The 14,204-nt window shown below is 37.3% G+C and overlaps 2 protein-coding genes across 3 annotated transcripts; both read left to right on the top strand.

The window, feature by feature from the left end:
* Nucleotides 1-667: 667 nt before the first annotated feature.
* On the top strand, nt 668-8,940 carry LOC128736090 (lactase/phlorizin hydrolase-like). The gene is made up of 5 exons (XM_053830572.1): nt 668-880; nt 935-1,412; nt 1,471-1,565; nt 1,631-2,341; nt 8,908-8,940. Exons 2-5 carry the CDS (start codon nt 953-955, stop codon nt 8,938-8,940), a joined length of 1,299 nt encoding a protein of 432 aa, XP_053686547.1. The 5' UTR covers nt 668-880; nt 935-952.
* A 398-nt stretch (nt 8,941-9,338) lies between these two features.
* LOC128733909 (myrosinase 1-like) lies at nt 9,339-11,393 on the top strand. Of its 2 annotated transcripts, none has more exons than XM_053827775.1 (6): nt 9,339-9,494; nt 9,556-9,772; nt 9,838-10,410; nt 10,467-10,778; nt 10,832-11,070; nt 11,134-11,393. In XM_053827775.1, exons 1-6 carry the CDS (start codon nt 9,475-9,477, stop codon nt 11,372-11,374), a joined length of 1,602 nt encoding a protein of 533 aa, XP_053683750.1. In that variant the 5' UTR covers nt 9,339-9,474; the 3' UTR covers nt 11,375-11,393. The 2 variants fall into 2 exon arrangements, with proteins under 2 accessions (XP_053683750.1, XP_053683751.1); XM_053827776.1 differs by having other exon boundaries at nt 9,354-9,444.
* Nucleotides 11,394-14,204: the final 2,811 nt, after the last annotated feature.

The following is a 14,204-nucleotide window of genomic DNA, read 5'->3' on the forward strand; positions in this document are numbered from 1 at the left end:
GTGGCTTTTGTGCTCTCAAGAGGCTTCAGTGGGGTAATATAGAACTCAACACAAAGGTATAGTTTTGGGGGGCTAAGAATAAACCTATGCTGAAGTAACTTTGACATCGAATGGCCTGATTCTATATAGATTCAAACCCACGTACACTCGCTCACCAATGCAAAGTCGGCAACCTTCGGCTACAGAGAGCCCCCTGCGCAACCTAACTATATAGGGTTCTAATGTAACGCCAAATGCCCTGATACGGGGTTTCACGATTAACGTATTCACGAACACAATGTGTGTCAAATATCAGATCGTGCTTTAAATCTGATATTTTCTATTTATAACCTGCTGATTAGGATAATTATATTTCGCTGTGAGTTTACACATCCGCTCAGATCGATCAGAACTATTCTGGCCGCACGATTGTTCGATTGGGGAAATTACAATCTTTGATGAAGACCGTTGCCGAAAAGACCCCAGCCGAGGATTATGCGCCACAATAACTGATAGCTTATCAATTGAAATTGTCTGTTAGTATATCATGTCAACTTGTCAGATACTTCAGTAGTGCACAAAGCGCCAATTGCACCGGGTTAACATGTGGGCTTCAATAGCCATTGCAGTGCAGTTCGTGTAAAATAAACATTTATTATTTTGACGATTTCGAATTTACACATTGGCTTTGATACATTACAGTATTTTGGCACTAGGCGCCGAAGAGCGGAAATTTCCGGCAGAATTCAAATTCGGAGTAGGTACGTCCGCGTACCAGATCGAAGGAGCGTGGAATGTCGACGGTAAAGGGGAATCTATTTGGGATCACTTGTGCCACAATTATCCAGAAAAGATCGCTGACCGATCGAACGGTGATGTGGCATGCGATAGTTACAACAATGTGGGTATCGTAACCCAGGTTGGTCATTATTGTCTTCATTAATAATACTTTTAGTGGAAACGGGATGTTGAAATGATACGGGAGCTAGGAGTAAACATGTATCGTTTCTCAATGGCATGGAGTAGGCTTCTGCCCACTGGAATTAGCAACGAAATTAACCAGGCTGGTGTTGATTACTATAATAAACTGATCAATGAGCTGCTCCAATATGGTATTGAACCAATGGTAACGTTGTATCATTGGGATCTGCCACAACGCTTGCAAGAGATGGGAGGCTGGACGAACAGAGAAATTATAGGCCACTTTAAAGAGTATGCCAGGACAGCGTTCGAACTGTTCGGGGATCGAGTTAAATGGTGGACTACATTCAACGAGCCACTGCAAACTTGTTTGTTTTCTTATGAGTATGATTCAATGGCACCGGGCTATGATTTTGCGGCCATTCCCTGCTACTTATGTAGTCATCATCTTCTTCTATCCCATGCTGAAGCTGTTCATCTGTACCGAACGCAGTTTCAACCTTCTCAAAAAGGTGCATCTGTTCCTTATGGATGTGATAATACGCATTTATTTATTATTTCTTTTTTTAGGCATCATCGGAATCACGTCGGACACATCTTGGAATGAACCTAGAAGCGATACTGCTGAGGATCGAGAAGCTGCTCATAGGTCATTGCAGTTTTATGTAAGCATACTGGTTCAGTTTTTATATGACAAACCTAGAATATTAAAATACCAAATCTTCAACAGCTGGGCTGGTTCATGAATCCGATATTTTCCAAAACAGGAAACTACCCACAAGTAATGATTGATCGTGTTGGCAACCTGAGTTTACTACAAGGTTTCAGCAGTTCACGCATGCCCCAATTTACAGAAGATGAGATCGAAAAACTGAAAGGATCGTCTGATTATTTTGGAATTAACACCTATACGACATCCATCGTGTATTCGAATGATGTTGAAAATTCCGCAAATTATCGAATTCCATCATTCGATCACGATCGAAATGCAGTAGGGTTTCAGAATCAGGAATGGCCTGGTTCCGGATCCGATTGGCTTAAAGTTTATCCCAAGGGAATGTACAGCTTGTTGGGTTGGATTCGTGACGAGTACAATAATCCGCCTGTGTATGTAACTGAAAACGGTGTTAGTGATCGTGGAGGTACCAAGGACCTAGCACGTATAGACTACTACAACCAGTATTTGAATGCTGTCCTGGATGCAATGGAGGAAGGCAGTGACGTGCGAGGTTATGTAGCTTGGAGTCTGATGGATAATTTCGAATGGCGAGCAGGACTGACAGAACGTTTCGGTTTGTACTATGTTGATTATCAGGATCCTAAAAGGACCAGATATGCAAAAAGCTCGGCTAAAGTGTACGCTAATATAATAAAAACAAGAATGATCGATCCGGACTATTTACCTGAACCGGAAATATTCATTCCGGATTCTGGATCCGGTGTAAGTATAACTATTGTAAACATTTTGTTGGTAATATGTTTTTTAGTTTCATATCTTAGAATATTCGTCAAATAAACTGTTTTTTTTTAAATTATGGTTGATTTTACATATAATTTTGAAAGGTAACTGCGATTTATGAAACTGCAGCAGTAAGAGAATGATTTGTTGAATACATTGAATACATGAATACAAAGTTTATCTTAATTTAGTGTAGGTTTTTAAAGTCAGAATTTCATCTCATTTCCGTGACTTTTACATTTACTCATTTTTCTTTACCTCATTATTAGTGACTTTTCACAATTTGTGCACAAAATATGGCATAATATATGGCACAGCATTTAAGTATAATTTGTGTTCAATATTTGTGCCATATTTTGTATTTTTTGTCACTTGCTTTTTTGATATTTTTGTTTATTTATTAGGCCATTACAAATATTTTATAAAGTTTCTGTCCTTCCGTTGTTGGGCAACGAGGCGTTGGGGGGGACGAAAAAACAATGAGATTTAAAAAAAGCGAAATTTTTTTTAGCAATATAAGTGATTTAATATACGTTATTATTTTCAATATAAAAACTTACCAAAAGAGAGACACCAACTAGCACCAAATCGTACATCATTGTACGAAAATTATCTTAAATATCTCTTGACAAAGTTTCGAATTGTAGCTAAAGCTTAATAAAGTGCACCCAAGTTAATTTTGAGTCGTATATAATGATAATAACCGATATACATGCGATTTTCAGCACAAAATTTTATAGCAGTATAGCAGTATCGGATTTTATAGTATATACATAATTATAAAGATGAAATGCGTATAATTATTCCTCATCACGCATATCACCTCCAAAATAGTACGGATTTGTCAATTTTGCGCATCAAATACGATTTGTTAGCATGCATATATGTTTGCAATCCTGTTTTTTTTACTTTGATATACATATAAAAATGCTAGCTGGGACAAAATCGAAAAAGAAAATTACCGTGTTTTGATCATAACATTGTTTGAACTTCCACTTTTGTTTCATACTAGAAGTGTTAAAAAAACTCATTTTTCGAGTTATTAGGCTATAGAGCCCAATATGATCTAATGATTTGATTATATGCAAAAGATTTTAACTCATGTACAATAAATTTTTTTGCCCCCCGATTTTTAGAGCCAATTTCGAAGGGGGTGGGGGGGGGGGAGCGTGTTGACAAAAACTTTAGAAATAATTTGCAATGGCCTTAGTTGCATTATTTACCATGCTGCATCAAAATCCGGACGTTACTAATATCCGGACACCTTCACTAATTTATCCTTATTAAGTAATAATATGTACAAATTATGAGGTGTAGCGGCGTGGATTACTCTGCAAATATATCGTAAGATCGTTTAAACATAGTCAGTGGTTAAGTAGGCTGCGCGAAATAACTTAAATAAATCCAAACGTAACGTTGGTGTCGAACAGTGTCTTTTTTCTGCGAGTTTTTTTTAGATTACTAAACAGCAGTGTTTTCGCGATTTAAGGTTTTGGGAGCTTATTATTACAAAGAAACCAACTTTTTAGGCTTAGTATCAACAAAGAAGGTTAGTTTTCAATAATTGAGACGGTGTCATTCATTAATGTGTCGAAATAAAGTGTATTTTTATAAATAATTACGCTGTCCGGAATTAAAACCATGTTTTTAAATCCGGACATGTTTGATTATTGATGGTAACTAGGGTATGTTGCTACATCGTCGTAATTGCCTATTCCCGTCATATCTAACACAAATTATTAAAAATATCAGCATTTTTATGACACACAATGCAAAACTAGTTATTCCCTAATATTTTAGTTAGTTCTCTATCATACGCAATCAATCAAAGTGAGCTGAGATCTATTTAAATGCTTTTTATCATTAAAGAAGTCCTAGCAGCCAAATTTCCTACGTTTTTTCGTGCGACGAAGAAGACAATGTCGACAAATCGTTTTAATTTCCGTCATTCATAAATGAAAATAACTCACGCAAGGCATTGTCGTTATTCTACAGCCAGAAAAACTTGCCTGACCAGCAGAAATTTTGTAGAATAACATTTGTCATGCCGTCCTATACAAATACATGCGCGTTAGCTTCGTAAACATTGTTGTGATTTTTAGTTCGGACGATGAAAAATTTTGTTGGACGGATTTTAAAACGGTACGACGAATTTTAGCAATAAAGTCAGTTGCGTAATTTCAATAATATGCTTTAATAGTCGCTTTTCAGTGATTTCAAAGTTCACGGATCGGAAGGTAAGTGTGTTTTAGTCAAATCAGTACAAGCACTTTTGGAGTATTCACTAAATCCATCCAGCAAATGATGAAAATTAGAATGGCTTTCCTTATTACGACGGAAATTAGAAAAAGACCCTACCTACTGTTTTTCTTAGAAAATGCGAAAGGACACACTGAACCAGGCAGAAGGTGTGGTAGGAGAAGGAGTCTCGATCCATGGAACCGTCAAAATATTTGGAAATGCAAAATACTTCAAGGCAATTAATGTAGAAGTATTTAATCACTTTCGTTCTCTGGTTAGGTACGTGGGTCAGTGTAGTACTTTACTAAAATCGCCGTGTAATGGCATTAAAAGTAAAAAAAATGTATAGAGAGATGATTATTTAATACTACAAGTGACAGGTTGTTTACTTATAGGCATACATTTCTTAGACAAAATATGAAAAAGTTTTGCCTGTCCGGAAAATGATTCAAAAGTGTCCGGATATTGATTCACTGAGATGTCAGGTGTCCGGATTTATGAACAAGACAAGCCTGTTTATTTCTCTTATTTTAATGTTTTTATTGGGTTTTCATTGTAAAATTGACGTGTTATTGCGAATTTAAGCTTTATATTTGATTATAGTACAAAGCAATTACTAGAATGTTGCGAAAATATTGTTTACGGAGCATATTAAAAATATGACCTGCTTAAGTGTCCGGATATTGATGCAGCATGGTAATATTTGCATTATTGTATTATTTATTTTGTTGCGTGATGGGGAAAAAAGGGGAACCCGTGTTAAACTCCTGTTTATGTTGGAAGGGATTCTTATCTACCCGTAGAATATGCGTAAGTGCCTCTGCTTACGAGTCCACCCAACCCTTTTTGACCCTTCTTACAACATATACGTGAAAGCTTTTGTTTGTTATCATTTGGTACCATTTTTGTGTCATTTTCCTTTTTTTTTGGTATAATTTTTCAATCCTGCAATCATTTGTTATGTTTGTTTTGTATTATTTCTGTGTCATTTTTCATTTCTGTGCTTGTTTTCTTATTATTTCATTGCCTTGAGGTTTTTTTGTGTCAGTTCATTTTGTGTGTATTTTTAGTGGTCTTTTATGTATATTATCTCTTTTCTTTTGTTTGTTTTTGCGGTTCTGTTAGCGGCGTTCTATCCGGTTTTATTTTATTATGGCGTTATGTTTATATTATTTCTTATATAAATTTGAACCAGTTTTTATAACAAACAATAAAGACAAGATAAGACAAGACAAGACAAGACAAGACAAGACAAGACAAGACAAGACAAGACAAGACAAGACAAGACAAGACAAGACAAGACAAGACAAGACAAGACAAGACAAGACAAGACAAGACAAGACAAGACAAGACAAGACAAGACAAGACAAGACAAGACAAGACAAGACAAGACAAGACAAGACAAGACAAGACAAGACAAGACAAGACAAGACAAGACAAGACAAGACAAGACAAGACAAGACAAGACAAGACAAGACAAGACAAGACAAGACAAGACAAGACAAGACAAGACAAGACAAGACAAGACAAGACAAGACAAGACAAGACAAGACAAGACAAGACAAGACAAGACAAGACAAGACAAGACAAGACAAGACAAGACAAGACAAGACAAGACAAGACAAGACAAGACAAGACAAGACAAGACAAGACAAGACAAGACAAGACAAGACAAGACAAGACAAGACAAGACAAGACAAGACAAGACAAGACAAGACAAGACAAGACAAGACAAGACAAGACAAGACAAGACAAGACAAGACAAGACAAGACAAGACAAGACAAGACAAGACAAGACAAGACAAGACAAGACAAGACAAGACAAGACAAGACAAGACAAGACAAGACAAGACAAGACAAGACAAGACAAGACAAGACAAGACAAGACAAGACAAGACAAGACAAGACAAGACAAGACAAGACAAGACAAGACAAGACAAGACAAGACAAGACAAGACAAGACAAGACAAGACAAGACAAGACAAGACAAGACAAGACAAGACAAGACAAGACAAGACAAGACAAGACAAGACAAGACAAGACAAGACAAGACAAGACAAGACAAGACAAGACAAGACAAGACAAGACAAGACAAGACAAGACAAGACAAGACAAGACAAGACAAGACAAGACAAGACAAGACAAGACAAGACAAGACAAGACAAGACAAGACAAGACAAGACAAGACAAGACAAGACAAGACAAGACAAGACAAGACAAGACAAGACAAGACAAGACAAGACAAGACAAGACAAGACAAGACAAGACAAGACAAGACAAGACAAGACAAGACAAGACAAGACAAGACAAGACAAGACAAGACAAGACAAGACAAGACAAGACAAGACAAGACAAGACAAGACAAGACAAGACAAGACAAGACAAGACAAGACAAGACAAGACAAGACAAGACAAGACAAGACAAGACAAGACAAGACAAGACAAGACAAGACAAGACAAGACAAGACAAGACAAGACAAGACAAGACAAGACAAGACAAGACAAGACAAGACAAGACAAGACAAGACAAGACAAGACAAGACAAGACAAGACAAGACAAGACAAGACAAGACAAGACAAGACAAGACAAGACAAGACAAGACAAGACAAGACAAGACAAGACAAGACAAGACAAGACAAGACAAGACAAGACAAGACAAGACAAGACAAGACAAGACAAGACAAGACAAGACAAGACAAGACAAGACAAGACAAGACAAGACAAGACAAGACAAGACAAGACAAGACAAGACAAGACAAGACAAGACAAGCCAAGACAAGACAAGACAAGACGAGACAAGACAAGACAGGCGTTGTGAGTTCAAATCCGATAATAATCTCTGATTATAGCTTGGTTCGACCCATGCACCTTCCAGCATTGGACAAAAGATAGGAGTCACAACGACAACTTGTTAAGCGTAGCTACCTATTATCCCCCCTTCCTTTTCACTCTTGCTCCTCCTTTCTATAAAAAAATTTTTCGTTACTTTTTCCTACCGTACCTCCATCAATTGTAAAAACCATAGTTTCAAAAAAAAATTAAGCATTAAACAGAAAACAGCAAAATTAATATAGAAAACAGGGAAGGCAGAAAACTGAAGATGCCGAACAATCAGAGAGAATAGGGAAGCGTTCAACAGAGAAAACAGAGAAAACAGGGAAGGCAGAAAATAGGGAAATCAGAAAACAGAGAGAAGAGAGAAAATTGGGAAATCAGAAAACAGAGAAATCAGGGTTGGCAGAAAACAGAGAAATCAAAGCAAACAGAGAAGGCAGAAAACCGAAAATACAGGGATAGCAGTAAACAAGGAAAACAAGGTAAGTAAGAAACAGAGAAAACACAGAAATCAAAGAAAATATTAAAGAGAAAACAGAAAAATAAGAAAACAGATCAGACACAAACCAGAGAAATCAGAAAACAAAGAAAACAGAGAAAACAGAAAACAGAGAAAACAGTGTAAGCAGTAAACAGAGAAAACAGTGTAAGCAGAAAACAGAGAAAACAGAACAATCACAAAACCGTTAGATTTTCAACCAATTTTGAAGTATTTCGTTGTTTAAAAAAGAACTCTCAAAAATCATAAAAAATTTAAATTTTGTCATATTGATCCAAAATTTTGGATTTGAACACTTCAATAGTATAGAATTACAGAAAAAATATAATGCAAAGTCAAAATGCCAGCGATTCCCCACTGTGCGTCGTCCAGACAAACGTTCAAAGGTACTGATGGTACTGACATTGTCTTTTAGAATTAATAAAGTTCCAACTGGTTTTCGGGTTCGCGGTCTGCACACGTAAAACATACGATTTGTACAGTATACTATTAAGGTGCGACTGGCTACGAAGTCTGTCGTATAAAAACAGAAGGTCAAGTTTCGATTACCAATGCTATTCAAATGCAAGCCAATAAGCATTTAAGTCAACTTAATGCTACTTAAATGCTATTTTGGCGAAATAAACGGCTACTTTACTGCTAACCTTCTTATAGTGCTGACAATACTAATTTGCAGCTGATTTCTGCTACGAAGAATTTGAATAGAATTTTTGATGCCAATTTACAGCACCTATGCAATAAAAATCAAAAAGCTTGTATACATACAACAACGTGCAGTATAAAATGCCAGATATGCCAATAAGCGGTTGATTTGCTGCTTATGTTAATGTTTATTGGTTAGCTGGGTAGCTTTTAAACGGCGACATTTTTTTTAACAGTAATTCCATCTGACAATGATGTCTTAGTGAATGAAACGCTGAATGAATTTGTCTTAATGAATTTTCGCTGAGCATTGTTCTTTATTCGCTTCAGCTGACGCAAGTAACCAGTGCTCCACGCAGATGAGCTACGGAATTATACAAGAGGTAAATTTTGATTTAGCCACTGCACGAATATTAAAACGCACGCTGCATTAAAAAGCGACGAGAAGTTATTTTTAATAACATTCAGTAATATTCTTTTTTAAAATTTATATTATACGTGACGTTACTCATGCCATTGTAACCGACCGTTACCGTTTGTATTAAATATTATATTAATTGATATTAAATTAAGTGTCATTACTAAACAAAAATGAAAATCGAAAATGAAATAAAAAATGGAAAAATTGTTCAAAAGCATATTAAATAAAACTTTTAAAATAATAGGACTGAATTGTGTCAACAACAAACGACGCGGACCCATACAGGGTTAAATATAATTGTCTCGATGGTACTCGTCTCCAGTTCGGAATCAGTCAGCACTGATAACGTTGGTTTATTATGGCTCGCCAGTTTTACTCACAGCTTTTAGATTGTCGTACTTGTCTAACCGGTAGCCGCTGGTAGTACAAATTTGCCGCAGCGTTAAGTAAGTTGTCGGGTTGATTTTGACGGAGACATGGTTGTTCAAAAACTACTGTAAAACGATACCTTAGAGGTATTATGAAAGTAGACATGATAACAATTTTTTTTTATTCAGGGTCTTCATTATTGGTTTTTACTTGTTGTGTTATGCAGAAGGTAGATCATTTCCATCGCAATTTAAATTTGGTGTTGGCACCTCTTCATATCAGATCGAAGGAGCGTGGAATGAGGACGGCAAAGGTGAATCCATATGGGATCATTTCACCCATCACCATCCCGAGATGATAGCAGACCGAAGCACTGGTGACGTTGCTTGCGATAGTTATCATCTAGTAAGAATTGTTAGATATATATATATATATGTGAATAAACGTAAACCAAGTGTTATTGTTTACAGTGGCGCAGAGATGTGGAAATGATTAAAGAACTTGGAGTTGACATATATCGCTTCTCAATTGCTTGGACACGCATTATGCCAACGGGACTGAGTAATCAAATAAATGTAAAAGGAATCCGGTATTATGACAACCTGATAAACGAGCTACTCGACAATGGGATTACCCCGATGGTAACGCTGTATCATTTTGATTTACCGCAAAAACTTCAAGATTTGGGTGGTTGGTTGGTTGACGACATCGTGGATTATTTTGTGGAGTATGCAAGGATTATTTTCACAAACTATGGCGATCGGGTTCGAATGTGGACAACATTTAATGAACCTTGGCACATTTGTGAAAATTCGTACGGGAGAGATGGACTAGCACCAGCTGTAAATTTTTCTGGAGTAGCCAACTACATTTGTGCACACAATTTGTTGAAGGCACATGCCGAAGCCGTTCATTTATACAGGGAACAATTTCAACCAAGACAAAATGGTGTAATTGGAATATCATTGGATGCCCGATGGTATGAACCCGCAACGAAATCGTCGGATGACTTGGAAGCTTCTGAGTGGGCTTTACAATTTCATGTGACTTATTAGATGGCTAGTTTCATGTCTAGAAAGTGATATTCTTTTAATTCTAGTTAGGTTGGTTTGGTCATCCCATTTTCTCGTTGTCCGGGGATTATCCAAATTTCGTTAAAGAGCGTGTCGATAGTCTAAGCAGAGAACAAGGTTTTTCTAAATCGAGACTACCAAAATTTACGGCCGAGGAAATTGATCGAATTAGAGGGACAGCTGATTATTTTGGTTTGAATACCTATACAACGCGATTGGTAAGCAAAAACGATGAGAATAATGCTGCGGATTACGCAGTTCCATCGTTTGAGCATGATTCGGCGGTTATCTTTACGGTCAATTCGAGTTGGCCTTCGGCGCAAACTACTTGGCTTAAGGTGAGACAATTATTATAGAGTTTGAATACGTTTGGAAATATTATATTTTTTAGATTGTTCCATTTGGCCTTCATAAGCTGTTGAACTGGGTTAAGAAAGAGTACGGAAATCCTTCGACGTGGGTTACAGAAAACGGTGTTGGGACTAGTTTAGGGACCGTAGACTACCAACGAGCAGATTATTACGATGGTTATCTGGACGCTGTATTAGATGCAATTAAAGATGGTTGCGATGTTCGTGGTTACATTGCTTGGAGTTTGATGGATAATTTCGAATGGAGAGCAGGATATGAGTATGAAGTTTATGGAATAAGGAAATCATGGTTGTGGAGAGTATTTATGTTTTTTTTTTGCAGAAGCAAGTTTGGGCTATTTCACGTTGACTTTGGTAGTCCCAATCGTACACGGTACGCCAAAATGTCAGCCAAAGTATATCGACGGATTATTGAATCACGTGAAATTGATTGGAGTTTCCGACCACAACCGGATATAATTATTACTTCAAATGGAAATTTTACCAATCATACCTCAACCATTGCTGTCTTCTGTTTATCATTAGCAATGGCATATTATGTAAAACGAATCGTACTAAAATAAAGCATCCATTTTTTTTGTAACACCATATTTGCATTAAAAGCCGTTATGGACTGCCAATGTATGAGTGATGACCAAAATACTTCCCTTTATCTGTTTCACATACACAAAAAAACAACCCGTCCATGCTAATAAAATATCTATTTAACTAAAATTAGATATTTTTAACAGTAAAAAACTTTATGCAAACAGTTTTTAACGGTATCCTAATTAATCAGGCTTTTGTTTTAATATCTTGCATAATATCCTGTATAAATGTGACTTCCGTATGGATTTTTAAGTGACTATTATTGCCCACAATTACATAGTAATTTTAAAAATGTTTGCAATTCCAAACTTTTAATAAAGTGATCGGGCTCTATCCTGAACTTTACTGAACTGTTATACTGAGCTTTCAATTCAAGTATCTCTTATAAGCTTTATTTTGCCATTTCGCTGAAACACAAAGCTTTCATATATGTGTGCTGCCACCTGTAATCTCGAACTACACTCTCAAGAAACACAATGTTTGAAGCTTTCTTCATTATCACAAGTTTTTACTAAATGATGCACGAGCATGGTGTGTAGTTGACATAATATTACTGTTGCAGTTGAAAACCGTACCTAGTAATGGACGTGAGACATTCGGTTTTATTCTTGGTCTGTGTGTTGCAAGTACCTCGCATGTGGTACGCGGTATAGCGCATCAATGTGCGATTACAGTGTCAGAACAAGAGCAAGAATAAAACCGAATGTCACACCTCGATCAACAGAAACAGAATAATGATTGAGTGGATAATGAACACCCAAGGAACAAAACGGCAGCACCTAAACAAGCAGGTGTGGAATAAGAGTTGTACGGTAGCATTCGGTGCTGAATAAGCGAATTTGCTGAATTGTCTGTTGTTTAAACGTCATATCCTATATTTTTTCTAGCTTCTAATCAACATCTATACGTTGTTATATAAGTGCAGAATAAGAGTCGAATAAACGTTCTGCAAACGTATCGGCAGTACGGCTAAGAGCAGGTGTGGAACAATGGTTGCTTAAAAGCTACCATGAAAATGCATGTCGAATAGACGTTGTGCAAACGTGTCAGTCAAGAGCAATTGTGGAGTAAAAGTGGAATAAGAGTGGAATAAGCATTGCGCAAACGTATCAGCAGCATTACGGAGATCAAGTGTGGAATAATAGTGGAATAAGTGTGGAATGAGCGTTGCGCAAACGTATCAGCAGTATTGCTGAGAGCAAATGCAGAATAGAAGTGGAATAACAGTGGAATAAATGTTGTACAAACGAATTTGTAGCATTGCTGAGAGCAAGTGTGGAATAACAGTGGAATAAATGTTGCGCAGCATTGCTGAGAGCAAGTGCAGAATAAAAATGGAATAACAGTGGGAGACAGTGTTATACAAACGAATTTGCAGCATTACTGAAAGCAAATGTAGAATAACTGTGGAATAAATATTGCGCAGCATTGCTGCGAGAAAGTGTGGAATAAAAGTGGAATAAGTGTGGAATAAGCGTTGCGCAAACGTATCAGGAGCATTGCTGAGAGCGAGTGTAGAATAACTGTGGAATAAATGTTGCGCAGCATTGCTGCGAGAAAGTGTGGAATAAAAGTGGAATAAGTGTGGAATGAGCGTTGCGCAAACGTATCAGCAGCATTGCTGAGAGCGAGTGTAGAATAAGAGTGGAATTAAAGTTGCCCAAACGCATCAGCTGCATTGCTAAGAGGAATTATGGAGTATGTGTCGAATAATCGTCGTACAAACGTATCGGTAGCAGCACCAAGAGCGGGTGTGGAATAAAAGGTGCTTGATGGCAGCCAATAACACCAATAACTCGAATGACACTTTATACTTTATACTTTACACTTTATAATTTATGCTTTAAATTTATATTAGGTACACTTTATTTTTATTTTATTTTTAGATATAATCAGAATAGAAAACATTTGCATAACCACTTTTAGTCGCCGCAAATCTTTGCTGGTCGTGGAATTCCTTTTAGGTGTTGTTGCCTGTACGGTGTGTATTTTTGCCCTCGGCGTGTCGTTATCCCTCGTCCTACCGATAAATTTAACAAACTTATATCCAAAGACAGCTGGCTGCTTGACACTTTGCGAGTCACTCACAATGAATTTGCTCAGTGAGATGAATTTCGTCGGGCTGAAGTCGCCAGAATTGTTATGATCGGGTGGCATAGTGGCGATACCACCACCACTGCTGGTAGCGCCGTAATCGTGTGACTAGCTCCCGCTGCCGGTGCGCGAAAACACCACTGCTTCTCGTGCCATCCGCTGCTCCTTTTTGTTTTTTGGATGAAAAAACTAAATCAGAGCCGATGACAAATAGATTTGCACAGACAGCGAGCGACTTAAAGCAGCAATAAGCTCAGCAAAGTACTAGCACGAATCACTCCTGCTGTTAACTAATCACTGCTGCTGCTAATCACATCACTGCTAACTAAATGAACAATCGCTAGCCGAACATTCTGGATTTCTAGTTTCCAGTGAATTTTATTCAGTAGCACCGCTCACCGTCGACAATATTCAAAATAAAAAAGTCCTCGGCGTTGTGACTGTGTTATGTTGCTGGTGGTACAAGCGAAATGCTTTATTTTAGTACAAATAGTTTATTAAATGTTTAACATGTGCGGAATAAATACTTCTAAAGTAATCTAGTATAGTGCCAAACATGATTTAAGAAACTACTCTTCAGCGCTTAAATGTATTTTAGCCCATTTTTGTTCCACGCTTGACAAACTTAATCTGGTAAATCCACATCGGCTAAAAACTCGGCGCCTGTCATATGTCAGATTATCTCAGATGTGTTCGTTGACGGCTTCCGAC

The sequence above is a fragment of the Sabethes cyaneus genome, chromosome 2 (assembly GCF_943734655.1).
Source record: "Sabethes cyaneus chromosome 2, idSabCyanKW18_F2, whole genome shotgun sequence".
Classification (NCBI taxonomy): Eukaryota; Metazoa; Arthropoda; class Insecta; order Diptera; family Culicidae; genus Sabethes; species Sabethes cyaneus.

Bases quoted from the DNA above. Each gene is read 5' to 3' on its own strand.
- LOC128736090 (XM_053830572.1), top strand. From the start codon at position 953: ATGATACGGGAGCTAGGAGTAAACATGTATCGTTTCTCAATGGCATGG. The intron at 1,413-1,470 runs GTGCATCTGTTC...TTCTTTTTTTAG, and splicing joins GTTTCAACCTTCTCAAAAAG to GCATCATCGGAATCACGTCG. The intron at 1,566-1,630 runs GTAAGCATACTG...AATCTTCAACAG, and splicing joins ATAGGTCATTGCAGTTTTAT to CTGGGCTGGTTCATGAATCC.
- LOC128733909 (XM_053827775.1), top strand. From the start codon at position 9,475: ATGGTTGTTCAAAAACTACT. The intron at 9,773-9,837 runs GTAAGAATTGTT...TATTGTTTACAG, and splicing joins CTTGCGATAGTTATCATCTA to TGGCGCAGAGATGTGGAAAT. The intron at 10,411-10,466 runs GTGACTTATTAG...TTTTAATTCTAG, and splicing joins AGTGGGCTTTACAATTTCAT to TTAGGTTGGTTTGGTCATCC.